At 32.7% G+C, this 27986-nt stretch overlaps 1 protein-coding gene across 3 annotated transcripts; it reads right to left on the bottom strand.

Moving 5' to 3' along the window:
• Nucleotides 1–33: 33 nt before the first annotated feature.
• LOC127713932 (pirin-like) lies at nt 34–27558 on the bottom strand. Of its 3 annotated transcripts, XR_007987542.1 has the most exons (10): nt 27420–27558; nt 25071–25239; nt 17973–18065; nt 15862–15945; nt 14809–15015; nt 5756–5937; nt 4669–4798; nt 3599–3684; nt 2686–2752; nt 34–319 (listed from the first exon to the last, which is right to left on the bottom strand). XR_007987542.1 is itself a non-coding variant. In XM_052219888.1 (9 exons), the coding sequence occupies exons 2-9, from the start codon at nt 25161–25163 to the stop codon at nt 261–263; spliced, it is 819 nt and encodes a 272-aa protein (XP_052075848.1). In that variant the 5' UTR covers nt 25164–25239; nt 27420–27558; the 3' UTR covers nt 34–260. The 3 variants fall into 3 exon arrangements, 2 of the variants coding, with proteins under 2 accessions (XP_052075848.1, XP_052075849.1); XM_052219888.1 differs by lacking the exon at nt 5756–5937; XM_052219889.1 differs by lacking the exons at nt 5756–5937; nt 27420–27558 and having other exon boundaries at nt 25071–25271.
• Nucleotides 27559–27986: the final 428 nt, after the last annotated feature.

Genomic DNA, 27986 nt, shown 5'->3' with positions numbered 1-27986 from the left:
AGAGATAAATAGAAAAAAAAACTCAACTGCATGTAAAAGCTAGAATATCTCCTAGTTGGTTCTTCATTGCAAAAAAAGTATCAGTCAAAATTGACAGAAAGGGCTCAAATCCAAAATGTGTTATTAAAAAACCCCACAAAAAGTACTATTTTGCTCAAATTAAACATATATAAAATAATACATTGTAATTGTTTGATTATCGATTAATTACATATTCAGAGTCCCATTCGAATGTCTTTTCAAAACCGTTCCTTCCTGCTTTATAATCTGATATAACCTCTTCCATTCATTTCTTCTTCATCATTTATTACAAAAGGGCCTGTAAAATATATGTTTAATTTTTGTTAAAGTATATTTCTACATGCTGATTAAATCCTGGCCTAAACAAAAGAATATTACATATAAACACAAACATTTCAATAATGCGGTTTATCGGTTTTATTAAGTATATGATATGGAATTTGTACCACTAATGATCATTTCGTCACTTGAAAGACCTTGATATTCTAAGAACATGCATTTCCACATTTTCTACATAAGGAAATGCCTGTACCAAGTCAGGAATACGACAATTGTTTTCCATTCGTTTGATGTGTTTTAGCCTTTGATTTTGCCATTTGATGAGGGACTTTCCGTTTTGAAATTTCCTTGGAGTTCGGTATTTTTGTTATTTTACTTTTTCCAAACTCCTATTCAAATAGTATGGTCCTTACAGAGAAATGACATTAAGTACTCCACTAATATAAAACTAATATTATCACAATTTATGTCATGGTAATTGATACCTTAATGTTATGAATGTATTTGTAAAGTGGTTATATATGTTACTCTACTGATTAGTAAATGAGAACTACATTCTAAATACCGAGGAGAAATTAAAAAAGAGAAGGTCACCAGCTTTATTTTTATTAAAATTTCCAAACTGATAAAAAACGAATTAAATGTTTGAAAATAAGAGAATATTTATTATAACTACATGAACAATGTTTTTTTTATAATAATGCTCTGTTTGTACAATGATATAACTTCTTGAATTGATGCCATCAATTATATAATGATGAATTATAATTACAAGCTGATCTTTGATCTGATATGATAATCTCATTGTTAAAGACAATAGATAAATCTTTGTTTGTTAAAGAAAAGATTTACCTATATACATGGGATTTCTTCTTATGTAACGTATATATAAACATGTCATACTTTTAAAGAGCGTCAACATTGAGTAGAACATTAATCTTTGTATGTAACATTTTAGTTTGTAACAGTTTCATGTTGCTAACACCAGTCCCTTCTATTCATATTAATTATTTTTGAAAAGCAATAAAAATTTGATATCATTCAGAAATGATAAACTGACTTAAAGCATTTTAACAATGTTCATATGTTAGACTATTTCAAATGAACAAAACCGTTTTGAGTGTAAATCACATAACAGAAACTGCTTGATAACGGAATGAGGTATTGACTGTTCACTTGGAAACTCAACATAAACCTTCACGACACTTGCAAAAGAGAAAATCCTGAAAAATAATAGATCTGTTTATTTTTCATTTGATCTGCATTCACTGTACTGGATACCAAAATTACACAAGGGACCCTACAAACAACTTTATATTGCTGGGACTGCCAAGTGTTTCGCGAAACAGCATACCAAACATCAATTTTATTTCTCAGATATATTGAGAAACCACCTACTCTAGAGGGTTGTGAATCAGATGTGGATACTAAACAATTCCAAGGATCTGTTAGAGTACATACAATATATATGTAGTTTTCTTCTGGCAAAAGTATAAAAACAGTAGTCCGATCTTCAGTTATATTCATTATTCTAAACTTAAAGTTAGATTGAAAGAATATGTATTTGTCTAATTGAAAAGAATGGCCAACATAGATACCTTGTTTCAGGAAGGGAATATACTTTCTAAACAATTCTGATTCAAACAAAGATTTCAATGAAACTGACATCATCAAGACAAACAATTGACATTCCTATAAGCTATGGGACCCAACTGTGCTCTTCTTATGCCGACTTGTTCCTTTATTCATAGGAAGCAGACTTCAAAGAGAGGCGAAGGATACTGGAGGGACATTCAAACTCATAAGTCGAAAAATAAACTGACAACGCCATGGCTAAAAAAGAAAAAAGACAAACAGACAAACAAAAGTACACAAAACAACATAGAAATCCAAAGACTGGGCAACACGAACCCAACCAAAAACTGGGGGTGATCTCAGGTGCTCCGGAACGATGCGCAGATCCTGCTCCACATGTGGCACCCGTCGTGTTGCTCATGTAAGTACAAAACCGGTGATATGTCTAATTCGGTAGGTCACATTCGGGGGAACATGAGCTTCTCGATACGAATGGAAAGGAGTAAGCATTATCTTTTAACTTCACGCTTTGCTATATACACGATGTCCTCTCACTCAACAATTCAAAGTTTGGTGACTTCGTACTTTATTTAGCCTTTTAAACTTTTGCATTCGAGCGTCAATGATGAGTCTTTTGTAGACTAAACACGTGACAACGATAGCTTTCTGTGAAGTGTTTTGTTGACTTGGGCATTTTGCGTCTTCCCTTTTTTTTGCCATTGCGTTATCAGTATAACTTCGACTAATGTGTTTGCAATGTTCCTTTGGTATGTTTGTTTTTTTAGAGTTACATATTAAAACTATACCAACCAAACTGTTTAATCGTTTTCCCATGAGGTTTACCACCTATCAACAAAAAGCGGCACTCCTGCTGGCTCTTAAAAAGATAATGATCATATAAAGTAATTGATATCCTCTAAATGGGTATTGCTTTGCTGAAAATAGGTATATCATTTGCAATAAAAATGTATTCTCAATGTTTTTGATCCCGGTTTTCCCTGTCATTCTTTGAGAGGCTATAATATCGTTTCTCCACTTGCCTCCAAAACAGTTAATAATAAAGTTTTAAAAAGCTGCCTACAAAATATTCGTGTGAGTATTATATTGATGTATCTCCCATTTTTCTGAATATTTGGAAATTGAATACAAGGTTGAAAGCTTAATATCATACAGATTTGACTGCAATACATGTATAGGATGTAAGTAGTGATAATATTGATGGAATTAAAGTGCAACTCTCTGTTCACTTGTGTTTTAAATTAAAAAGCAACAATACTGAATAAAAAACCTCCTTTTTCTGGAGATATATCACTTCAATACAAAAATTATGTTTCAATAGGAGGTATGACATGGATCTTGTAATTTTGTAACTCCCCAACAATTAAGCGATGCACGAATTCAAGAGAATAACTGATTAATGACACTTTTAAGCGGCATTATCTGTCAAATTCATGATCATCGACTTGACTTAAATTCTGATATTTGATTTATAACATACTAAAACATAAATCCAAATTACAAAACGTCCAAAAGAAAGTATATTTTAAGACAAAAGTATTAAATTCTGATTTACAAGATGATTTCCTTGTGCTTTTTCTTGTAACCTTTCCGAATACCGTAAATATGTTTTTCTGATTATTTCTGTAATCACCTTACGATTATCAGTTTACCGTTCTGACATCGTATAAGATCACGACTTGGATAAATAAAATAACATTCCTACCGTATTATCTACTGCAATTCTTTGTCCAATTTGATCTAAAATAAGTGTGCAATGAGCACCGTATTGTTTTGCAGCTTCACCATCACCTAGATTATAAAAACAAGTATTTGAATATTACTGTACCAAGTCAGGAATATGACAGTTGTTTTCCATTCGTTTGGTGTATTTAAGGTTTTGATTTTGCCGTTTGATAAAGGATTTTCCGTTTTGAATTTTCCTTGGGGCTCGGTATTTTTGTTATTTTACTTTTTACTATTATAAAAGTGTTTATTTCAATACTATTTTATCAATGTGCATATATGATGGGTACTGCATGAAGAGCGATATACATAGTACTCATGGCCGATAAAGAGAGGCGAAAGATACCAAAGGGACATTCAAACTCATAAGTCGAAAATAAACAGACAACGTCATGGCTAAAAAAGAAAAAGACAAACAGACAAACAGTAGTACACAAAACACAACATAGAAAACTAAAGACTGAGCAACACGAACCCCACCAAAAACTGGGGTGATCTCAGGTGCTCCAGAAGGATAAGCAGATTCTACTCCACATGTGGCACCTGTCGTGTTGCTCATGTTAGTACAAACCCGGTAATAATTCTTCATTCGGTAGGTCACATTCGGGGAAAAGGGGACGGGATTGAAGTTACGACATTTTGAACATATCCACTATCATCTGTAAAACGGATATTCCAAAGCGATCAACCAACTCGTGATGGTGTCCGTAAAATTTACGAAGGGATGATTTCAATTTCACCACTTGGAACTCTTGATTTAATAACTTCCTTGTGAGCAGCAACCCTCTATCAAGGAAATCATGATAGGAAATACAAACCCTGGACTATCGTTTCAACTGGGAAACATTAGTTTATATTGCAGTCACGATAATCAAACGTTAGGGCGATCTCATTGCTCTCGTGTTTATTGCTGTTTCTCAGATGGCGTTCTGTATTACTGCGAAAGGTAATGATTATAAGTGCATTATTCAGTTGGTGTATATTCACATACTGTGCATACAAAATTTTTTATAAACCTTTAAAAATCAGCCAGTATTCATTTTGACTCACCAAAAGTTGCCTGTCCTGATAAAATATATATGAATGCATTCCATCCTTCTGGTATAGTTTGGTTAAGTACAGCTTGTTTGTCTAGCTTGAAGTCCAAGAACATTATAGGCGTGTCGGTGAAATGCGTGGCCTAAAATATGAAATATGTATCTTCATTCCAAGTTAGTAATATGATTGAAATGCATACCCTTTGTCTAAATTTAGTTTTTTTTTAAATATGTCAACGCTCCATTCTTGTATGCCCTTTCAGAATCACTGCACTAATACATCAATTTCCACCTTAAAAGATTTAAGGTACTGTAAGGGGAAACTAAACGAAAATTATCTATCATAGTAGTGTATGGTTATATGTTTTTACGAACTTCGTAATTATAATTCGAAATAAAATAATTTATAATATACCAATAAGATTTAAAATTCGTAGGAATAGTTATCAAAGGTACCAGGATTATAATTTAATACGCCAGACGCGCGTTTCGTCTATATAAGACTCATCAGTGACGCTATATCCTCTCTTTAAAATGATGATATCTCATTTTAGCATTTTATTCTTTTCAACTTTTGGGGGCCTCGGTGGTGGAGTGATCTAAGTAGCTCATCTTCTTTATCACTAGCCGGTCAACACTGATGGTGTGATATCGAACCCCGCACGTGACTGGTGCGTTCGACTCCAATCTAAATTGACTAGGATCGTCAGATTTCCTGTCGAAGGTCGGTGGTTCTCTCCCGGCAATCTGGCTTTCTTCAAAAACAAAAAACTGACCATCACGATATAAACATTAGTGCTGAAAGTGGCGTTAAAACATGCAGTCTATCAATCAGTCAATTTTTTTCAATTTTCAGAATTTAAAAAAGTCTTAATAAAATGCTTCCATGTTATAAGATAAATGTTACAGCTTCATGATGATATCAAATAATGCTTGCCTCTCACAGATTGTAAGACTATAGAAGTACAGAAACCAAATTAAACTAGTCACCTATATATATATATAAACACAACCATGGACAAATCAACTGAAAAGATCAGTACTAGCTTAAAGTACTAGTATTAAAAAACAAAGATCAAATCATTTCTGTAATGAATTACCATTGGTGATAGCAAGTGATATTCAACTCAACCATGGTCCTCATCAGAGAAATACAACCGTGAACCCTTGTGGTCTTTGCGACAGGCAAGTGACTTGGTGATGTGAGGGAGTCTTTTGTGACGCATACAGTATTTGGCACCACCGATCATGCATTGAGCTCTGCACGCATTATTATGAATTGCTACAAAGATTCAATGTACAATGTATGTACCATCAAAAATAATTGAAAAGAGAAATAACCTACCATGACTAAATAAAACACTAAAACGTATGCTAAAAAGAAAGGCAGAGAATTTATAAATATGCAAAGCGTACTGGAAATTACAAAGAATACAGGTACTTTCAGAAAGAATGTAAACGTTAATTCAGAAAGGCTGAGTGGAACTACACCAACAATACCATAAACGTCTGTCTTGAGCAGAAAAAACTCAAAACCATTTTGGAACTACATGAAAGCCAAAAACAAGACAACATTGGAATTGCCTCACTTTAATCAAATGGAGGCTGAATAAACGATAGCAAAGAAAAGGCTGAGATCTTGAGATCCTCTGGTATCTTTCGTCCCTCTTTAACAAACGATAGTTAAGAAAAGGCTGAGATCTTGAATATTGAAATCAGTATTTACTCAACCAAGAACAAGCAAAACCCAAAGCAATTTATCAAAGAAAGCTCATAATTCCTTTCCATTGCTTAAAATAACCATTGATGGATTGATAAACTAATGAAAAACATCAACATCTCGAAAGCAGTCGGACCAGATAGTATCCCGAATATAATACTTAAAAACTGTGCAACGGAACTTTCACCATGCATAGCAAAGATATTCCAGAAATCAGTAGATACCGGTACTTTACTCACTGATTGGCTAATCACAAACGTTGCTTCAGTGTACAGGAAAGGGGATGTTTATGCAGCCGAAAACAGACCGGTATTCTGAACCTCAAAACACTGGAACACATCATTTCCAAACATATGCTTAAACATCTGTAGAAACATAACATACTAACAAACTCAAACCACGGCTACCGATCTGGAAACTCTAGCAGTATATCTCAATCTATATTTTGCTGCACCAAGTCAGAGTGCTTGGTGACAATATCTAATATACTTGATAATTAACCAAGTCTTCATATCAAAATGCTGACGTACTGTTTGCTCGGGTAAACCGCTAACCATGCATCGAGTATGCAGAGTATTTGAATGCTGTTCACCAGGTAGATTTTCCTGCACCAAGAATGCAGAGTATTAGAATGCAGTGTCCCAAGAAGAATTGTTTTATTAAACTTGGTGCGAGAAATGCACCTTGCTGTATTACTTATTATTTATTAATGTATTTTATTTCATGTTATTTATTTTATGAACCACTGTATTTGTTGTATTGCATATTACGGAAGCAGAAAATAATACAATTTATGAACTTCCATTATTGTTTTTAATGTTACTTCCTCCACCAGAGGCCTACATAAGTAACGCCGGGTCTCCTGACTCGAAAACCCCGGAACGTTACAATAACCAACTAGACATGGCAATATTACACTTTTGTTTAAAGCTTTCGACACAGTACCACACGATGAATTACTAAATAAGCTGAACATTCATAGGATAGACGGAAATACCAACACGTAGCTTTCAAACTTCATCAAATGTCGATCCACGAGAGCAGTGTTAGAAGGCGAACCCTCAACAGACGTACATGTGTATTCAGGCGTCCCAAAAGGAAGGTACTTGGAACAATATTATTTTTATGCCATATAAATGATCTTACCGACTACGTCAAATCTCAAGTAAGACTATTTGCAGATGATTGCGTGATGTATCGGCAAATAAAATCCCCGAAAGACCATCAAATTCTACAAGAAGACCTAGCAAAACTAGAAATCTAAGCTAACAAATGGGTCATGCAATTCAATGCTTAGAAATGCTATATAATAAACATAAAACAAACGTCGAGCCATATCTATCAACTGGACAATCATATTTTGAAACAAGTAAAAACGACCCCATACTTGGGACTAAACATTTCAGAACACATCAAAATTAGAACAGTCACACCAACAAAATAACCAGTAAAGCAAGCTGTATTCTAGGTTTTGTCAGCAGAAACCCACGCAAATACCACCAATATTGCCAAAAACTAGCATATATATCCATGGTTAGACCAGTCTTGTAATACGGATTTGAAATCAGGGATCCGTACACTTCTGGAGAAGCAGGATGCGTCACAAATATGCTCTCAGAACTTAAACTGCAACCTCTACAAGACAAAAGGAAGCAACAACGTCTAGTCATGTTCTACAAAGTGGTTGAAGACCGATTACGTAAAACCAGTCAGAAGAAATAAGAGACAGACCAAAGCAAAAACATTTGATTACTGCATCAGCTCAAACATTGTGGAAAGACTAGAAACAAAAAACTCAAAGGCTTATAAAATTATCCAGTGCAATTTCGACACAAAGAAACACTTTTGAAGAACCATGACTGATTGGAACCACCTTGACGATATCACTACGTGCATAAAGACATTAAAGGATTTCATAGACGCCTTCCAACAGCTATTCCTTCCAGTGCGAAGAAAAACGCGAACGGTTCCTACACTGTGTAACAATACAGATACGCGCTTGTCGAGTCTTCAGTTATGTCAATTTTAATAACAAGAAATGGACTTCCGTCATGAATCTTTATCTTATTTATCACACTTCCGACAGAGACAGACAAAGATTATCGCTCCGTTGGTCACGATCGATCCCGAGCATCGTTTCTATCCGTTTAAGAGATACAATTCCTTGACATAACCGAAATTGACAAAGAGGTTCAAAAGTGCTTCAAAATTTTATGCAATACCTAACATGTTCGGGCAATATACAACTTTCGTTAGAACATTCCGTCGAGTATATGATCTTAAATGCAAAGCGAACAAAGCAAATTACGATGAAAAATGTATGCAAATATAAAAATAAAAAGATGTGGTATGATTGCCAACGAGACAACTCTCCACAAGAGACCAAATGGCACAGAAATTAGCAACTATAGGTCACCGTAAAGCATAGAATATATTTAAGAGGAACTGTACAAAATTGGGAACGGAGCAACTTAAAAATGTTGTTACTATCCAATCATATACCTGTAACATTGACCTTATCTTTTTCCTCTAACAGGTGCCTTGCTTTCAAAGAGTAATCATAAGTACTCTTAACTTATCCCCCTTCACACGAAACACTCTTAGTATAAGGCAGTAAAAGTATGAACATCAAGGTAAAATTAATAGTTCATCATTCATCAATAATTTATTTATTTATTATATGCTGAATATTCCATCACTACATATACGAATTTAGACACGATTTAGCCTAGTTATTCGTTTAAAAGATACAAAATATAAAATATTCAGTATTTAAGAATTCCAATAGTCAAGCCTTTTACAGCATATATATCTTTTTTTCATAAGATTATAATGACAAACTCCTGCCAACCATTAAACGTTTCTTGTTCAAAATCTATCTATCTTTATCATAAAATCTAAAACATTTCAACTGTCAGACAGTCCAGCGTTAATAATATATGCTATACGCATAAAACTTAAAATTTAAATCACCTGACTTCTCTTCATAACCTTGGATACGAGTTTACAGTTCAAACACTTTCCACCTTTTACATATGATAGAATAAATTTCACTATTCAAATCTAGCGTAAATATATATGCAAGACTCTAAAGTGCGATGGTCACGCTAAAGTGCGATGGTCTACGCTGAAGTGCGATGGTGTCTCACGCTAAAGTGCGATGGTTGTTTGTTTGCTAAAGTACGGTGGTATATCAAGCTAAAGTGCGATGGACCAATAGGGTAAGGCTCGAGGGCTTATAAAATGTTAAAGAACATAAGATGTAAAAATAGTCCTTTTGCAAAACTAGTATTCTAAGGTATACCATATAGGCATTATAATCTACTGGTAGGCTGAAGTGATTGTTTCTAAATTTAGAAGACCGACCACGTAATAATTGCTAAAAAGGTAATTTAGGTGTCACAAAATACTATATTTCTTGTAAATGAATTTTTAACAATTCGGACGTATTAAATATTGTGATAATTGGCGTAGCTTGCCATTCACACAGTCTATCACTCAATGGGAACACCTTCCCTTACAGTCGTCATTGTTAATTACAAATACAAAACTCGATTATTGTCGGAAATGTAACATTTATTTGTTTAAGCTTTAATTTAAATGAGAAAAAAAGGCGATGTTCGCCGAGTTTTCTCCTTTTTCGTAGCGACTACACATACATGTTATATTTTCTTATAATATACAAACTAATATTTTAGCCGACAATTTATAATTTACGCATGTTAACATGTACCTTTATTTTACCGATGTTACTTTTTTAAGCAACTATATTTTAACAGGGACCGCAAAGTAAACGGCAACATAAAAAATGATTTAAATGTATCCGTTCGCTTCCAATAAAAGCACGATAAGGATATTTATGCGAATACTATTTTGTATCTAAATAGTAAAATTGTCGACTGCAGGATACAAGTTCTTCTTCCTGCTACCGAAAAAAACCACATTTGCTTCAGACGTCAAAGCACTGTTAGGTTTAAATTAATTATTAATAAGTTAATGACATGTGGTTTAACAGTTGTTAATCAAATATAAGTAATTTATCTTCCGGCGTGTTCATTTTTAGTTTGTATAAACGACTGTTAACGTCATAATCAAACTACGTTTCTTATGTCTATACTTTCGCGGACCATCGGACTTTAGCGTATGGAGGCATCGAACTTTAGCATATACCATTGCACTTTGGCGTGACCATCGCACTTTAGCGTCCCCATCGCACTTTAGATATATATCAATATATGCATATCGTAATTCTTAAAATCTGATGTATTTCTAGACACCTCCTCTCCACTAGACTTAAGGATGTATTCTTCTGATGTTTCAGTCTCGTTGAAATCTCGTTCGGGAATTTTTTCCAAATCGTGTGATACAAGTGGAAAATATAAATGAATTTAAAAAATATTATAATCAAACTAAACTATGTGAATAAATTGTGTACTTACAATAAGTAGTTTTTGAGTAATAAAATTTTCAATTTTCATAAGCAATCCGGTCAGTGTCATCAGCCAAAATGTTGAGAAAATGGCACTACAAAAGTCTAAAAGTCTGAAAAGACCAGTTTTTGTCTTAATTTGCATGAACTTTTACTCGACATTCTCCAAAAGTATGACTTGTGTCTTAATTTTTCTTGACAAATTCTCATTTATATTAAATTTGTATGAAATTTACTCGACATATTCTCGACATTCTGAATATGGTCTTAAAATTTCTTGACAAATTCTTGACATTTGAATACTGTCTTGAAATTTCTCGACATATTCTCGACATTCTTATTTTTCTCAGTATGGCTTGACATATTCTGAACATTTTGAATCGTGTCTTAAATTTACTTGACAGTTCTGAGTTTTACAAATCATGACCAATATTCATGATATAACTTTAATCTTTATTTCTCTTTATATGATATACTGTTGTTTCAAGTTACACTTTTTTACAACAAAAATAAAAGTTGGGCATGTAAAATAATTGAAAATTTGGGTATATAAATATTTTTACAAATGCAAATATGGCTATGAAATCTAAAGTATAAAATAATTCAAATGTGGGTGTGTTGATATAAAACAATTTCAATGTGGGTTTTTAAATAATTACAAATTTTGATTCCTAAATCTTATAAATTAAATGATTCAAACCAATCATACTGTAGACATATTTCATTCTACATTCATAATATTCAATGTTGATATGGTAAATAATTATTATACCAAAATGTGGTTTATATAAATGGCAAATTATAATGATATACAAATCATTCATTTAACAGAAGAAAAATTTGTGTAATGTCATCTGTTGGAATATATTAAGTATTACACATGGACAGGATGTCCCCATAAAATTAAGGTATTCCACACCCCAGAGTTCACGCAACTGTCAAATAGAAGTTATTGCTTTACCTGTAATCAGCCATACAACCTATCAGTTGACCGACCATGCCACTACAATTTAAAAAGTTTGTTGATAGATGAAAATGAAAATCATCATTTTGATGAAAAAAAATTGAATTGAAATGGATTTTCTTCATCAAAATTATGAAGTTAATTATTTAAACATAAAAACAAATTGAATAATTCCCAAAGATTAAAAGAAAATTATTATCTACTCCAGGAATAATAAAAATAAATGTATTTATAATGGGTCCCATCAATGATTTCTATAGAAATCATCGGTCTTATGAAATGGTTCTCAAACAGACATGCATAATATAGATCTAAACATTTTTTTCTTTTCAGGAAGGAGTTATCACAAATATTTATTTTTGATATAAATTATAAAATTCAACACTCAAATTTGAATAAAAAATGTTTTTGGGTTGTTCTAAAAAATGAATAAGGTTTTTGAATCAAGATGGGAACAAATTCCTTGACCTAAATGAAAGCCCCCCCCCCCCTCCCTCTTTTTTTAGCCACACAAACCCAAAAGATGAATTGTGGGGTCCAAAAGAGATACAAGACACCTATTCTAGTAAAGCAAATTTGACTGGCAGTTTTGCGAACGGCAAAAATCTAAATGCTGTTTGTCAATACCTTCGACTTATATTCCAAGTGAAAACAATTACTTAAATGTTTAATAAAAATAAATCAAAATTAAACTACATGGGGGATTATTCAGGGTATTCCAACTTAGTTGCACCAAAAGGGTATCTTACTATACCAAATTAATCCTTGATTCTTCAAAGTTTAGTTTAGCCATAATAAAAAGGAGTATATAATAGCAATAGAATGTCATAAACAGTGCAGAATAAGTCTGTTCACATTTCAGGCGAAATTTATACTGTTGAGATAGTGTCAAGACATATTTAAGACTGTCAAGAATGTGTCGAGGCATATTCATACATTATTTAGAATGTCAAGAATATGTCGAGACATATTCAGACATTATTAAGAATGTCAACAATATGTCAAGACAGATCGAGACAAATTTAAGACAATCAAGAATTGGTCGAGACTAATCCAGACTCTTATCAGATGATACAGGAAGTGTCGAGAAATTTTAAGACAATGTTCATACTGTCAATACACTTGTCAAGAAAAATCAAGAACCTTATTAGACAAATTCATACTATGTCAAGAATTTTTAAAAATTATTCAAACAAATTAAGAATGTCGAGTAAAAATTCATGCAAATTCAGACAAAAACTGGTCTTTTCAGACTTTTTAACTTTTGTAGTGTGGGTGAAGTGTACAAAGAAATGATTTTACCAAAAATATGTACATCCCATATCAATTTTTCTTAGATATGTATTTTTTTCAATCATTCATAACAAAGAAATTGATATAATATGCTTTTTGTTCTAAAAAAAGAGAAAAATCCTAAATTTACAAAATTTACAGCTCGGTCAATTTGACACGAAAAAGCAACAAAATTTTATAAAACTTTCTTATATTAACACCTACCTATAGTTTTTTTAAGTTAAATTTATTCAGATTGGTCCACTTCATCTTTAGTGAAAGTACGAAAAAAAGTTTAATTGTGAAATTTTGTTCATGATAATAGCCCACAAATGGGTGAACATTAATGAAAAACTCATAAAAATGGGGTACTTTCAAATGGACGTAGCAAAAAAAGAAGTGCACCACCAAATGATTTTTTCTTCATCAATTAATTTCTAACAGTCATATAAACCCAAAAATCAGGTTAAGAAATTTTTGGCTCCTCAGATGTGTACATCCTTAATTTACTCTGACATTTCAATTAGACGTTTGTGGTAAAGCTGGTAAGATAGTCCTCTGTTAACTATCTCAATACGGACCTGTTTCATGGCATGTATTAAACGAAAGGAAATGATATGTCGTGCAGTCAATAATTAAATGGTAAAGTTTGTCTTCACTATCAAGTAATTCCTGGATAAGTACCGGCGACTTATTACTATAAATCAGAACAATATTTCAGCTCTTGAATAAAGGGATTTCTTATGTTACCTTTCTTTGAATGCCAAATTTTATTACCATTTTTAATTATACAAAAATGAATGAACAAAGAAATGGTAATATGTGTATATAGAGAGTCACGTCACAGTATATATATATTCATATAGAGTGTAGTATTTTGCTGTATTCGAAAATAAGAACAAAACGATGATCGATGACATAATCCAGAGCCAGGTTCGATATTAAAAAAAGTTCCGAACAAGACGATCTAAAGCAGAACCTAAATTATCCTCAGTATTGGTCAATGGCAGACCTGGCCAAATATCTGGCCTGGTCTGGATCAGACTTTTCCTGAGAACTTATAAAAAAGACATGTCCACATATCTGATCTGGAGCAGTCATGTCAATAGGTATGAAGCAGTCATAAAACAGCAAACCTAGGTCTGGTCTACAATCGATTAGATTAACTTGGTTGTCTGCACAAGATGTATCAAATTACCTCTAAATGCAGTCAAAAAGTCTGCTCAAAGTTAACATTTGTACAGGTTAGAATCGCACCAATCTATAGATAAGTGACGGAACTGACATTCTTAGCTTACTATTAAATAAATAATATCAAATAGATCGGGCTTGAATTTGAGAAAAACATTCAACAAAACTATTTTACCAACACGAGGATGGACGAACGCACGCATGTAAGGACGGACGGTCGGACGATGATAAACCAGTTAAATCATTTTCTGCGACAAAAGCGTTTACGGTGTTTGTATAAAGTAAAATATTTAATCTATCATATTCGAGATTATTGATATTTGATGACACCTAAATACTAGTATAATATTTAAAGTCAATCCTATTGATATATTATTAAGTTCTCTTATTTTAAAATTAAAAACAAAAATTGAGGGGAAATATAAGCATATTCAATAGTATTTGCACTATATTATTGGTATGATCAACATGGAAGTAAATAGCTGTGACATATATGGATCTAATCACTTCAAATTAAGTAAACATAAAAACGTAATCTTTCAGTACTGAAGAACATGACAAAATATATAAGATTAACCTCATGTCCCAATGATTTTCCAGCAATGATCTTCACTTGCACACCATCAGGTTTTTCATTCGACAGAAAAGGTCTGTTTTTCATGACATCATGATTAGGTTCGATCATCATTTTACCAGGTAGGTCTACCCACAACTGTAGTCCATGAACTTCATTTTGGTCGTCTGGCACGTCACAATGTTTAATGCCTTTTCCTGCTAACATGTACTGTTAAAATAAGCACAGTATTTATTGCTCTTAAACTGAAAGCACCGCTAGTTCACAAAATAATACATTTCGCCTCCTTATAAATCAACAGCAAAAAGTCCATGATTTGGTTAGGAAAACTAGTAGATGCTTATACGGAGGTTTGAAAATAAAAATAAGTATGATCAAACACTATTTTTCTCGAATTATCAAGCTACGGATACCTCCAAACGTTGATAAGAGTAAAACTGGAAATAGGTAGCTGGCAGTACTGAAAAGTGCCCAAACGTCAGTCCGTAACAAGTTAAATTAAGTTGCAGCTCAAGAATAAAGTCATTTAATAGTACTGGATAAATGTGTGAGAAAAATTTAAGTTCCACCAACATTTTTAAAAATTCAAATTATCGGAAAACAGGGAAGAATTTGAAAAGCGCTCATTTGTTTAAACATGTCATTGTCAAGCTTCCGATACAACTCGAATTTATTCTGTTTAGTAATACTTGGGAAAAGTGTGACGCATATTGTGTTGGACGAATAAAGATTGAAACATTCAAAGTATCGGCAAACAGGAAATGCGCTTCTTTCTGATCCGAATAAGGATTTCACATTACAACTTATCACTGGCAACCTACAGAAAATACATGAAGTCATAATTTTCAGGAGTACAGTGTGCGTAAAAAAAAGGTGTAACTGTTCTTCATCTTGACGAGCAGTGGAATATCTTTAGGTAACCTGAATGTGCACAGGGTTATAGCTATATTTACTTTTGATGAAACACAAAAGTTGCGAGACTAAAAATTATCATATATATTACTGATGAATATATTGCCATTTAAAGAAAACTTTTTTTGTATTTCGTAAGTGTACCTGGACATCACCAGGATGTACTATTGTTGTCCCTTGCTTCGAGCAATCTTCGTGTCTCAATTTTCCATCTAAAACATAAGTTACCTGCAAGGCATAAGACCATTTAATGGTTTTATATTTACATTTTAGCTCACTGCAAAACACTGTATGTAATTCAACCGAACAATTCATAATTACTCAAACAGTAATGATAGAAAAAATTTGATTGAAATGGATATTTACAGATATCAAACCGTTTTTCTCCTTTTTGGTTATATTTTTTAGGGGACCATATTCTTCATTGTTTCAGCAAAAAATAACATGGATTGATTTTTTTTGTTTTGCTTCAGGAAAGCATAATATGTACTTAATGTTTCTTCGGCCGTTCATTTAATCAATCTTGACACCCCTCGGTGTGTGATACGACACGAAGACCCATAGCATATTCATGATTTGACTTATGTACCTTCAGAAAATATTTTTTTCTGCAAAGATTTGTAGGAGATTGTATCCTATCTTATAAAACTCAGTAATTAAAGTAGGAGTTTTAATCGCGGAAAAACAGATTATTTTATTTTTAATAATTTTAAACGAACGATTCAATATTCAAGATTTATGCACATCCTCAGACACATACAAGTGTACAAGAGGAATTCAAATTTGAGAATTACAATAAAATAGCATTATAACCCCTTCCCAACAGCCCCATTTAAATATGTGGTCATTTGATAGTGTAAAAGGTGTATATACAAAAAATATAAAATCGGCTTGAAGAAAAGCACAAAATCGTAATGTACATGTAACACACAAAAAAAGGACATCCAAAGGTCGATTTTCAATACAATGTGAATCAACAAGATTGTATACTTTTGTTTTTAAAAAATCCTACAAACAAATTTGAAATTATTAAGTTTATCCAACAGTATGTCTCTTTATTTGGCACATTTAACGTTTCTGATTCGAGAGTCACTGTTGAGTCTTTTGTAGACGAAACGTGCCTCTGGTGTACAAAATTTTCATTCCGGTATCTTTGATGAGTTTATTTATTGTAGAGATAGGTTAACAAAACTTCACGTTATTGGTTTTGAGACTTAAACTGTGTGTTAACGACATTTTCTTGTATTTAAATCCAGTAAACGGGGGAAGGACACACGATGAATTACTGTCATTGCATTTAAATCCGGGTAAATAATGAACATAAAGTTCAAGGCTTAAGGTTTGTTAGTACATTGTGTTTTTGATCCAATGTTGTTTTTGTGCATTTGAACCCGTAAAGTGTAATAGAAGCCAACAATGATATGAAAACTATTAAGTACAAGTTACACCACAAAACTTTATGTTTAACGAGTACAATATAATAATAATAATGAAGTGATCAATCCACAGCGGTACAATTTCAAATAATTATACACACATGTATGAATTAACAGTATACCAGTATCAGTAGAATTAAAACATCTTATCAGTCTCAAGGTGATGATCACAATTATGAAGTGAAAGTAAACACAATTATTGATATTGGACATGCTGCAGTTTTATGAACTGACTGATCTTAACCAATGTAAATGAGTTAAATGCAGATGACATAAACTAAAGATGTAAATCTGTAGAACTATAGTTTGTTTTCACAACTCTTATTAATTCAGAATTTCCTTGTTTCAAAAATGGATTTTACACTCCAAGACGCAGTATCACAAAGAGCTTTTCGGAGTGCGCTAAATTATCGAAAAACAAAATCTAATATGGTACACTGAAATACAAGCCACATATATGAAAAAGAGAAGGTTCTTGAAGGGTTAAAATTGGCCCTAATATTTCGATTTAAAATCAATCAGGCCAGAAAATACAAGTTTTAGTTACAAAGAGTTACTTAGCATTTTGGCTTCTGAAATAGACCCATTTAAGAACCAAAGTGTTTTTTATTTTATGATAAAGCCAAGTGTTGGTAAAAGTGAATCTAGTCCTTTAACTGCATTGAAACGGGCTATCAAACATTTACCAGTTTACAATTTGGAAAGGTGAATTGAAAAAAATGTTGATATAACCAAATGCCTAAAATGAATTTTATCAAAGAATTGCTTATATGTAGCACTAAATAAATATTTGCACAAATTTATTTGTATTTTACATACTGTTTCAACTCCTCTTTTTGGGCGATCAGGAAACCCAGCAGGCGCTGTGGCTTTGAATTCAATCATAAGTCGAAATGGATCAAAGGAACGACGCTGTAAGAAATATATACGTTTATTTATGACAAATGTAAAATATCTTTAATCGTACATTCATTAACTTTAAGGTAAATATTTAGTTTCCCCAAAACTGTAACAAGTACGTTCGGGATTTGAGTTTAAGATCATATCTAACTGTTCATGTTATACGTTCTGCAGAAATTAAATATATGTATATTGTATTAGATGGGTCTTAAAAAAGATTGAAATTTTTAAATTTCAAAATTGAATATATCTTACTAGTTTCAATTATCATGTTCATAAGCAAGTCTAGACACACAATAGTTTTTGAATTACAAGTCAAAACATGCAAATCTTAATAATGTCAATTAAGAATTATAGTAGTATTTTGATACCTGTCCTGATGTGTGGTGTATTATTTTGGGTATTATACATGTTATATTTCTTTTTTTGATAGATTTTCAGCGGTCACCCTTTTCGTGAATAATAAAGCTGGTTTCAAGGAAAATTCTTTACATATTTATTTGCATTGATAGAGGTTGTGTCAATTTACCATGTTATGTCAATAATACTTCTAAAATTTAAATTGTTGTAAAGATTACCACCAGCAATGCAAGAATATAAGATAACAATTTTGCGTATTTATTTTTGTTTCTCGTTTCAATAAACTTAATTACTTTTACAATATCTCCTGCTACTACAAAACCTATTGACATCACAAAGTTTTAACATCAAGTACTTCTACTTAGGTACTGTTAAACTTTTGTAATTATGATTTTTGTAACATGAAAGTACGTTACTATAAAAAGAACGACCATGCAATGACAGGAAAGGCATAAAAGAGATGTTTCAAATAAAGAGATGCTGTGAATTCGTTTATTTTCGTGGGTACCAATTTTCGTGGATGTCAGAAAACTTGCATTTTTGTGGATATTTGATTTCGTGGTTTTGTCAAAGTCTGCATATATAAATTTGAATTATAATTCATTGAACATTTGAATTCGTGGTTGCCCTGTACCCTCGAAATCCACGAAAATTGGTATCTAACGAATAATAGTGAATCCACAGTGGTTGATATAGTTCTTAAAGACAGAAGAGTATGGTTTTCCGGAACGTTGTGTCTTGCTTGCGATTGCTGCTGTCAATGTTTTAAAAATAGTAATGTTTACTTCCAAAATCCTACAAGGTAAAAGTGCATTGTTTACTGCCAAAATCTTAGTCCATTTGAAAGGAAATAAAATTTCAATGATTTTTCCTGATTATGAAAAAAAATAATTCTTATCTTTTCATGAAGATTTAACAAAGTTATTGATGTAAACCAAAAAATCAACCCAAGACTGGATGTAAATATTATTGCAAAAAAGAAATCTACATCTATCAGTAAAATTCTAAAAATGAAAAGTATGTTTTGTTTCAGAATTGTGCTTTAGGTATAGTATATCATGATCATACAACGCTTTTTTTAAAGTTTCATAAACCATTTGAAGGCTTGACAAATTTACCCCGAATTGTTTGTAAACGCTTACTTCAAAAACTGTCTCTTCTCTGTAATAACATATTCGGGACCAACTTTAATGAACAAGATGCGCATTTCGACATTATATGCCTTTTCAATGATACTCGAGGACAAAATATTTGATTATGTAAAATCTTATACAAATGTTGAAAAGCGGATCAAACCTATTAGAACCTAAAGTAAAACCAAATCCGGAAAATAAATCAGAGCTTTCCACGAGGGAAATATATTCCTTATTCTAAAATAATTAAAAAAAAACTGTTAAAACGAAAACTATGTTTCATAATTTTGCTCAGGATTCTGACTTAAACCAAAAAAGATGCTGTTGTCCATCTTTCGTAAAATTCTAGGAAGTCTGACAAAGAAATTGATGTCTAAATAATTTAATCTTACACTGTAAATACATTTTATCAGTAAAAAAACCAAATTTATATTTTTAGGAAAAGGAGGTCAACTGAAAAACTGATTTTCAAAATATTGCTATGGATACCGTCTTATGATCACAAAGAAGCTTCTTTTTAAGGTTAGTAAAATTGCATTTATGCTCGACAAAGTTATTGATTTCTGAAAAACTTTTGTTTCAATATCGAATTTCCTAGTCATTTAACTGATGGAAGAAATCTGATTATTGAAGGCTGCAGCTAAAAATTATAAATAACATTTTGTAAAGCCCGAGCACGATGTACCAAAACTAAACACATAATCTGAGTGGATCTAACTTGTTCGGTCTTACATTCAGAAGCGCATATAAACTCAATGACAATAAGCATAATGGATATAAGCCCTTTAAAGAAGCATGAGGTTGTGGATGCTTTATCATATCGTCACGACAAACATGTTGTTGTTGCAGCAGACAAAACCTCTATCAATATTGTTTCATATGCAAACATCGCCATATTCAAAATCCAACTAAGGAAGTCGGAAGTTACAGTAACATATACCCTTACATCATTCACGAAAGAGACGATTTTAGAAATGCACATATCAGTCCTTCTTTCGTTTAATATTAACATAAAATGGAGGATGAAAATATCCAGTCTTTATGGGTTTATGACTAGTCATAAAACCAGGTTCAATCCACCATTTTCTTCATAAGAAAATGCCTGTACCAAGTCAGGAATATGACAGTTGTTATCCATTCGTTTGATGTGTTTGAGCTTTTGATTTTGCCATTTGATTTGGGACTTTCCGTATTGAATTTTCCTCGGAGATCAGTATTTTTGTGATTTTACTTTTTTGATCATTGTTGAAGGCCGTAGGGTTACCTACAGCTATAGTTGTTAACTTCTATGTCATTTCGTCCATGGTGGAAAGTTGTCTCATTGGCTATCATATCACATCTTCTTATTTTTATATTTATACTGGACACCAAAATTTAGCAAGAATCCTTGTAAAGAAGGATTATTACCGGTTTGTCATGATGATCGACTTTTATAAGTTTTTACCACCGTTCTTTCATCAGTAAAACCTGGCCTTTTAAAATATTGTGATGAGTTATATTCAACCAGAGTTGTTGTCAATCATATGTTTTTTTTTATATTCTAAAGATCATAAATTGCAATGTTGAAGTAATATCAAAACTGTTTGAATTTTTCTAAGCTTCACGCTATTATTCCCTATGCTCAAATAAACAGAGATTTTTTTACAAACATGGCTATTAAATTTACTTCTTGTTTGGGTCATAATAAATCATTACTATACGACGAACCGTACTGATTCCGGACAAAAATTAAACAGAAGATATCAACAAAATGCTAGATCTTTTGGTCGACAACATATGTGTTGAGGTTGGTAGATTGATATTTCAACAGACACTCGATATCCCAATGGGTACCAATAATTTACCAATAGTTGTGCTGGTATGATTCAGAATTCAAACAAAATCTTTACAAAGACAGAAAGAAAACACATCTTGCAAAGTTCTCCAATTTCAATTTCAGATATATCGCAGATATACTGTCCTCAATACCACAGATGTCAGTAGGTGATGGCTTCTAATTTATCCCAAATAATATAAGAATGCTTTTGCAGTCTTAAATCTTCAGATACTAGCATAATTGTCAAATATTTAATTTTTAATTTTACCGATTGTAAGTGTGGATTTTCATGGCGTGTGATGCATGCATAGCAGGGGATACTGATCATGTCGATGCACCCGGTCTCGCTTGCAATTCCCTCAGTTTTTGTTTTTTACCTTGATTTGTCGTCTGAATCGGTTTATTAGATTTGAACATCGGTAAAGTACTGTTGTCTTAATAACAGCTATTATTAGATTGCATAATAATATTGTGAGGATAAGTATGTTGTCAGCTGCAAATGAGTTAAAATAATTAAACCTCAAAGTCTGTGTAATTGAAATATATATTTGTACACTATTTGCAGACGTTTCTGACGACTAGTCATCTATTTTAGTACTTAATCATTTGTGACAGTATACGCAATATATTTATTCATCGATAATGTTCAAAATAGCTTATCCCGATTTAGCAGTTCTAGATGGTTTTTTCTTTTTATGTTCTTGGTTTCCGAATCGTAATTGCACTAAATGCTGAGCAACACGAACCCCACCAAAAACTGGGGGTGATCGCAGGTGCTCCGGAAGGGTAAGCAGATCCTGCTCCACATGTGACACCCGTCGTGTTACTCATGTAAGTACAAACCCGGTAATAAGTCTAATTCGGAAGATCACATTCGGGAAAAGGGGACGGGACTGTAGTTACGACATTTGGAACATATCCGCTATCATCTGTGAAAAGGATATTCCATAACGGTCAACCAACTCGTGATGGCGTCCGTAAAGGTTACGAAGGGACGATTTCAACTCCACAACTTGGAACTCTTGGTTTAATAGCTTCCTTGTGAGCAGGAACCCTCTATCAAGGAAATCATGATAGGAAATACAAGCCCTGCAGTATCGTATCAACTAGGAGATATATACTCCGTATGCAGGCGCTGCTGGAATGTTGCTTCATTAAAATGGAAAGTATACAATTGAGAAGCTGAAATCATCTCTTTTGTCATAAAGTTTTGTTTTCAACCGACCCTCATTGTCAATTTCTAGATGTAAGTCAAGATATGAGGTTATATAGATACAATGCATAGGCGTTGATTCTTGAAAAAGAAACCATGAGCCCGGAGGGCGAATGGTTTGTTTTTCATGAATCAACCTTATCCATTGTATCTATAACTTAAACTATTGTGTTAATGTCTTTTCAAAATTAAAGCCTTTTCTTAATTAGAAGGTATTGTAAGTGAGTGTAAATAACCATGTGATCATGTTCATCGATGCATTAATAAATCTAAGATCACAATTAATTGGTTAGAAAAATACAAATATAACACAACACGCCTGTCTTTAAATTATCAGGCATCTGAATATTATCTGTGTTTACAAAATAAGACATATTCGAACTTATTTCTAATAAAATTGAGAAAAGAAATTGGGAATGAGTTAAACAGACAACAACCCGACCAAAGAGCATATATAAAGTATATATAATAAGTATATTACAGAAATTTCTAGCAAGAAGCCTAATTCTAGGCACATCACGATTTACTCGCACTATAGGAATGCGAATACATTTCTAATATTATGTAGTAAAACAGATGAAATCATACTATATTTATAAAACAAAAATGGACAAATAGAATGTAATAATTTTCGTTTCAAACATGTGAAATAGCAGATAATAATCCAAAAAATAAACGGTAAAACTCGCTATTCCTTAAGAAAAAACAGGATAACTTAAGAATTGGGACAACAAAGAGAATACAGGGATTCGAACCTAAACCGACAAGTCCCTACCTGTAACACATTGATCTTAACCATGCTAACCTTACGGCTACCAACTAATACTATACGACTGCCTTTTATGTATATATAAAGGTACAAGCCATGTGTGTCCGTTGTACCGATGTATGTCATATGTTCATTTATATATATATAAAATAGACATTTTAATTGTAACCCATTGGTAGTCGAGAGGTTTCGTCGATGTGTTGATGTCAGTCACAAACATAACCGATTTCAAGGAAGGGTTCAATTCCCAGTGAAGGCATATAAAAATTACAAAAATTAAAGGTAAGTTTTTAAATTAATTCCATTAGTGAACAGAAATCAGTAAATTGGCCAATTCAAACTTAATGATATTAGACACACAAAGAAAACAATTGAATATAATTTGGTGAGTCCATTTCAGCGGAAGATTTAGGAAGCGTTGATTCTAGAAAAAGAATCTACGGGAAATGAATAGGCTGACGTCACCACAATGGTTTAAGCAAACTTAACCGTATCTGTTGTATCCTTTATCTCAAGTTGAATACGCGAGGAGATTTATGATCAAAAGTAAACTAAAAAAGTATAGCCAAATCACCTGAGGAAGTTTGAACGTTTGTTTCTTAAAATTTATAAATCAATCAATGAAGAAGTTACGAAAGGTGTGTTATAAACCATGTCAGTACGAAGAAAAACATAATTTCAAATATGGTACCCTGCTTCTACACGCATATAAATGATGCTAAAGAAAATGAATATTTTAATTTCAACAAACAATCGAACGTGTGTTTCTTATTGATATAAAGACCACTAAAAGCTCAGAATAACAATGTTATGATCAAATCGATTCATTCTATGGTAACCAGTCCTTTTCTACACTTCTATTTACATTGTCTCCTTCTGCCACATTTTCCCTACATTTTTCTTGATCTTTACATCAATTTACCTCAAACTCCTCCTGACTTTGTCTCCTCCTACTAGTACTCCATCATTCTTATCTCACTTTTATTCTACATCGCTTGCCCTAAAACTTATTCTACTCTATTGCCTGTGGTCCATACATTTGAAATCATTCAGCATCACCTTAATACGCAATAAGCATAATTTACTTCTACCTCCTTATTTTTATTCTTTAATTCTGAGTTCATTACATCCTCTCCTTCTCCTGGTATACTCTTAATATTTTCTTCACGTCTCTGAAAACTTTTTCTGAACTTAGTCACTACTCTTTAATTCTTGTTTCACTACCCCCTAGGCAGCATCTGACGTTGTCCAATATTCATTGATTTTTGGCTTAATCTAACTTAGCTACTTCTGACAATGGCCACTACTCTTTAATTAATAAAGCACTACAACTTTGCTCCTTCAGACCTTACCCATTATTCCTTAAGTCATTCAAGCTCCCTGTTCTCCTTCCTACGTTGACCACTGCAACTTTATGTTTACCTGACCACTCGTACGCCTATACTGATCTAGGCTAATACACCTTGATATTGACATCACTATTTTCTATGACCTTGATTACTGTTCCTTTGTTCTTACCTCATTACCACCTGTTACACGTTTGATCCTGGAAAATACTGCATAATTCTGATACCACTTTTCAAAACATTTTTTCTTTCTTTTGTCAATCTCAAGACTCTCGTCTCAGTACATCGCATTCTCCTTTTGACCTTGGTCAATACGCCTTAAATCTTACCTCATTTCTCACGTGTTGTTCTTCTCTTTACATCGTCTCTTTTATCCCTACCTCTTTCCTCCCTATGATTCCTCTGACTTTGTTTCCGAATCTGTCATTCTGTTCTTTTCCTTCTATAGATTGCTCTACACTTCTGGAGAGCATGTTGTTGACTGCAATGTCTATTGTCCGAAGTCAGTTTTGACCTAGATTCGTTGATGTAACTTTTCCACTTTTTCAACTGTCTTAAAATTTGAAACTTTGAATAAAAATTATGCAAAATAATCATTAATACCGTGTCGTACCAGACAACTCAAATAAAAGTTATACTAATATATTTTTAAAACAACACTTCAGTGAATAAAACTAGTTTAAATGAGGTTATGGATACAAATAAACATTGTTTTTGCTAATGTACGATGAAGTATAGGATTGATTGATCAATTATTGGTAGCTTAATATTAATTAACAATATGGGAACAAAGAGTCGCCCTCCAGTCATATTGCAGCCCGGACATATTAAGTTTTTGTCGGCGGAAACTTCCAAATAAAACATGTTTCATGTAATTGTATAATGGTGTACGGAATTTGAAGCAACTTGAAATGGTGAACGTTCATGATCTGTGTATCTTGCTTGGGAAAGAATAATGTTGTAATCAGGAATAATGTCAATCAATAATCTGGCGCATTTGATTTGATGAAAATTTAGTTAATTTCTTTTTGATTTAGAAAAAATCGTAAACGTAAAAAATGGCAACAATGAAAGAACGAAATTATAGTGATTTGGAAGGGAAATATAGTTCTACATGACGACTCTGCGTTCATTGCTTTTAATGAAATAAAAATGAAGAAAAAACACAACTGTCATTTTTTGCATTTTTTAACCAATAACCGATAGTTAATAAGGGTACCCAGTCCACAGAAATGTAAAAATCGGGAATAGGACACATTTGATAAAATTACATATCAGACAACTAATGTTTTCTAAAGATCTAAGATCGCGGAAACATGTCGCTAGTGAGTTCGGACACGGGCACATCGTATTGGTCAATGAGTTCGTGACTGTGACCGTAACACTTATGTAGTGTCGATGTCAGTTTTTCTACCTCATACCTGCTGCAGTTTTTGTGTTAGAAGCACTACGTCGCATATGAAGTCCATATAAAGTAACTGAGATATGTTAACGCCATGCGATGGGACAGAAGATTAGTTACTCCTTAGAAATGGGAAGTTAGGACATCATCAATACATCTTTAAAAGAAATCAAAGAACTTTGCTTCATATGAATATAAAAACGACTCGACCTGTAGGGCTGCACAATTAGTTCCCATCCGAATATCGACTTCATGTTGAAATATCAATCCGCCAAAATTAAAAAAAAGTATGTTGTCAATCAAACAGTCTTTCATTTTGATGATTGTGTATTTTGTTGTTGGAATCATGATTCTTCAAAAAGTAAGATTTGTCATGACATCAGACAAGAGTTTATATTCAAGGTCCATTTTTATAGAAAAAAATCTGTTTCATGTGACGATATAGTTGATCTCTCCCATTTATGTAATTTATATTAAAAACAAATCATTGACTTATAACTGTATAACTATCTCGACCCCCGCACTTTTATTCTTTCATATTATGATAATAGGCATAGATTTCTAGTCTTAGTAAGTGTTATCATACTAAAGGCTTATGGATTTATCTACTTGAAAATGAATGAATATGTAACTATTTCGGGTCAGAAATTTGCCGCCCCAAGTCTGAGTCGGTGATGTTAATGTTTTCTGTATGGACTGCGCCCTGATATTCCACGGCCCCAGTCAATATTAAAAAAGAACACCAGACGTCACCGAAATCGCGGACTTATTGTTTATATTTGAAGTGGTATGCAAAAGGTGATTAGTCTTCCGATCAAAGTTGAGTCCCATTTCTCACCTATTTAATTTTTTATGTTCGTACATGCCTTAGGTATGCGTAATTCACAGGTTCGTTTGTTATTCATATTTGAAATGTGTGTATATACAACAAAAGGAATTTCTAATACGATATACTGATGAGTAATTGTAAATCAAAACTGTAAAAAGAGATCAACTAGCAAATACAAAAGAACTTCTGCTTTATTGATCATAAATGAAATGTTAAACTAAGATATAATGTGATTCCGTTGATTTCCTCACCCATAGTTTTTGCATGTATCAAGTCTTAAGAAATTCTATACGAACATTAGTATACCACATTCATATCCTTTTAACATTTGCTCTTGTGTAGAGAGTAATACAACTGGATGCTATAAGATCTGTCCGTATCCGAAAAAAATGAGAATTGACGTGCACTAACACATCAATTAACTTTGCCAAATGATTTCGAAAGTATGTTCAGATTATTGACAAAGGGAAAAAGACACAGAACAATATAGTTTTATACTTGCCTTCAGAGTGTGTTGTGTAAACTCTCTTTTGTCAAATAACATTTATGTTTATGTACGATAAATATAACTCTAGTTACTTGAACATTTTAAATGCATTTGTCCGTGAACGACCTGGATTATACAGGTACAATGTGACGTAGCTATCTAAATATATGTGTACATGCCTAGTACAGACAAAAATGAGTTTTAATTACAAAAAAAAAAAACCCCCACTTCTCATGAATAAAAGGAAAACAAAAAACGTGTCAGGGTCATATTATACCAATAGGAATAGTTACGCCGTTAAATTTATATCGACCAGTTACTCCAACTGATTTCAAATGGAGAACATCATTTTGATCCAAGAGATAAAATATTGGCATACTAAAATATTACAGAAGAATGTTGATGATTGTTTAAATGCGCACATGATATGTAAAACAAAACATCAAGATATACACCTCCGGGTGCGGGAATTTCTCGCTGCATTGAAGACCTGTTGGTGACCTTCTGCTGTTGTCTGTTCTATGGTCGGGTTGTTGTCTCTTTGACACATTCCCCATTTCCATTCTCAATTTTATGTA

The sequence above is a fragment of the Mytilus californianus genome, unplaced genomic scaffold (genome assembly GCF_021869535.1).
Source record: "Mytilus californianus isolate M0D057914Y unplaced genomic scaffold, xbMytCali1.0.p SCAF_9, whole genome shotgun sequence".
Classification (NCBI taxonomy): Eukaryota; Metazoa; Mollusca; class Bivalvia; order Mytilida; family Mytilidae; genus Mytilus; species Mytilus californianus.
The sequence above is the reverse complement of the archived record's forward strand: the minus strand, read 5'-3'. Positions and strand labels throughout refer to the sequence as shown.

What these genes read in the sequence shown, in the direction of transcription:
- LOC127713932 (XM_052219888.1), bottom strand. Translation starts at nt 25,163, where the DNA reads ATGCTCTCCAGAAGTGTAGAGCAATCTATAGAAGGAAAAGAACAGAAT. An exon ending in GAATCATAGGGAGGAAAGAG is followed by an intron (nt 18,066 to 25,070) that starts GTAGGGATAAAA and finishes TATTTCTTACAG; the next exon opens with CGTCGTTCCTTTGATCCATT. An exon ending in GAAAACGATTAAACAGTTTG is followed by an intron (nt 320 to 2,685) that starts GTTGGTATAGTT and finishes TATATTTTACAG; the next exon opens with GCCCTTTTGTAATAAATGAT.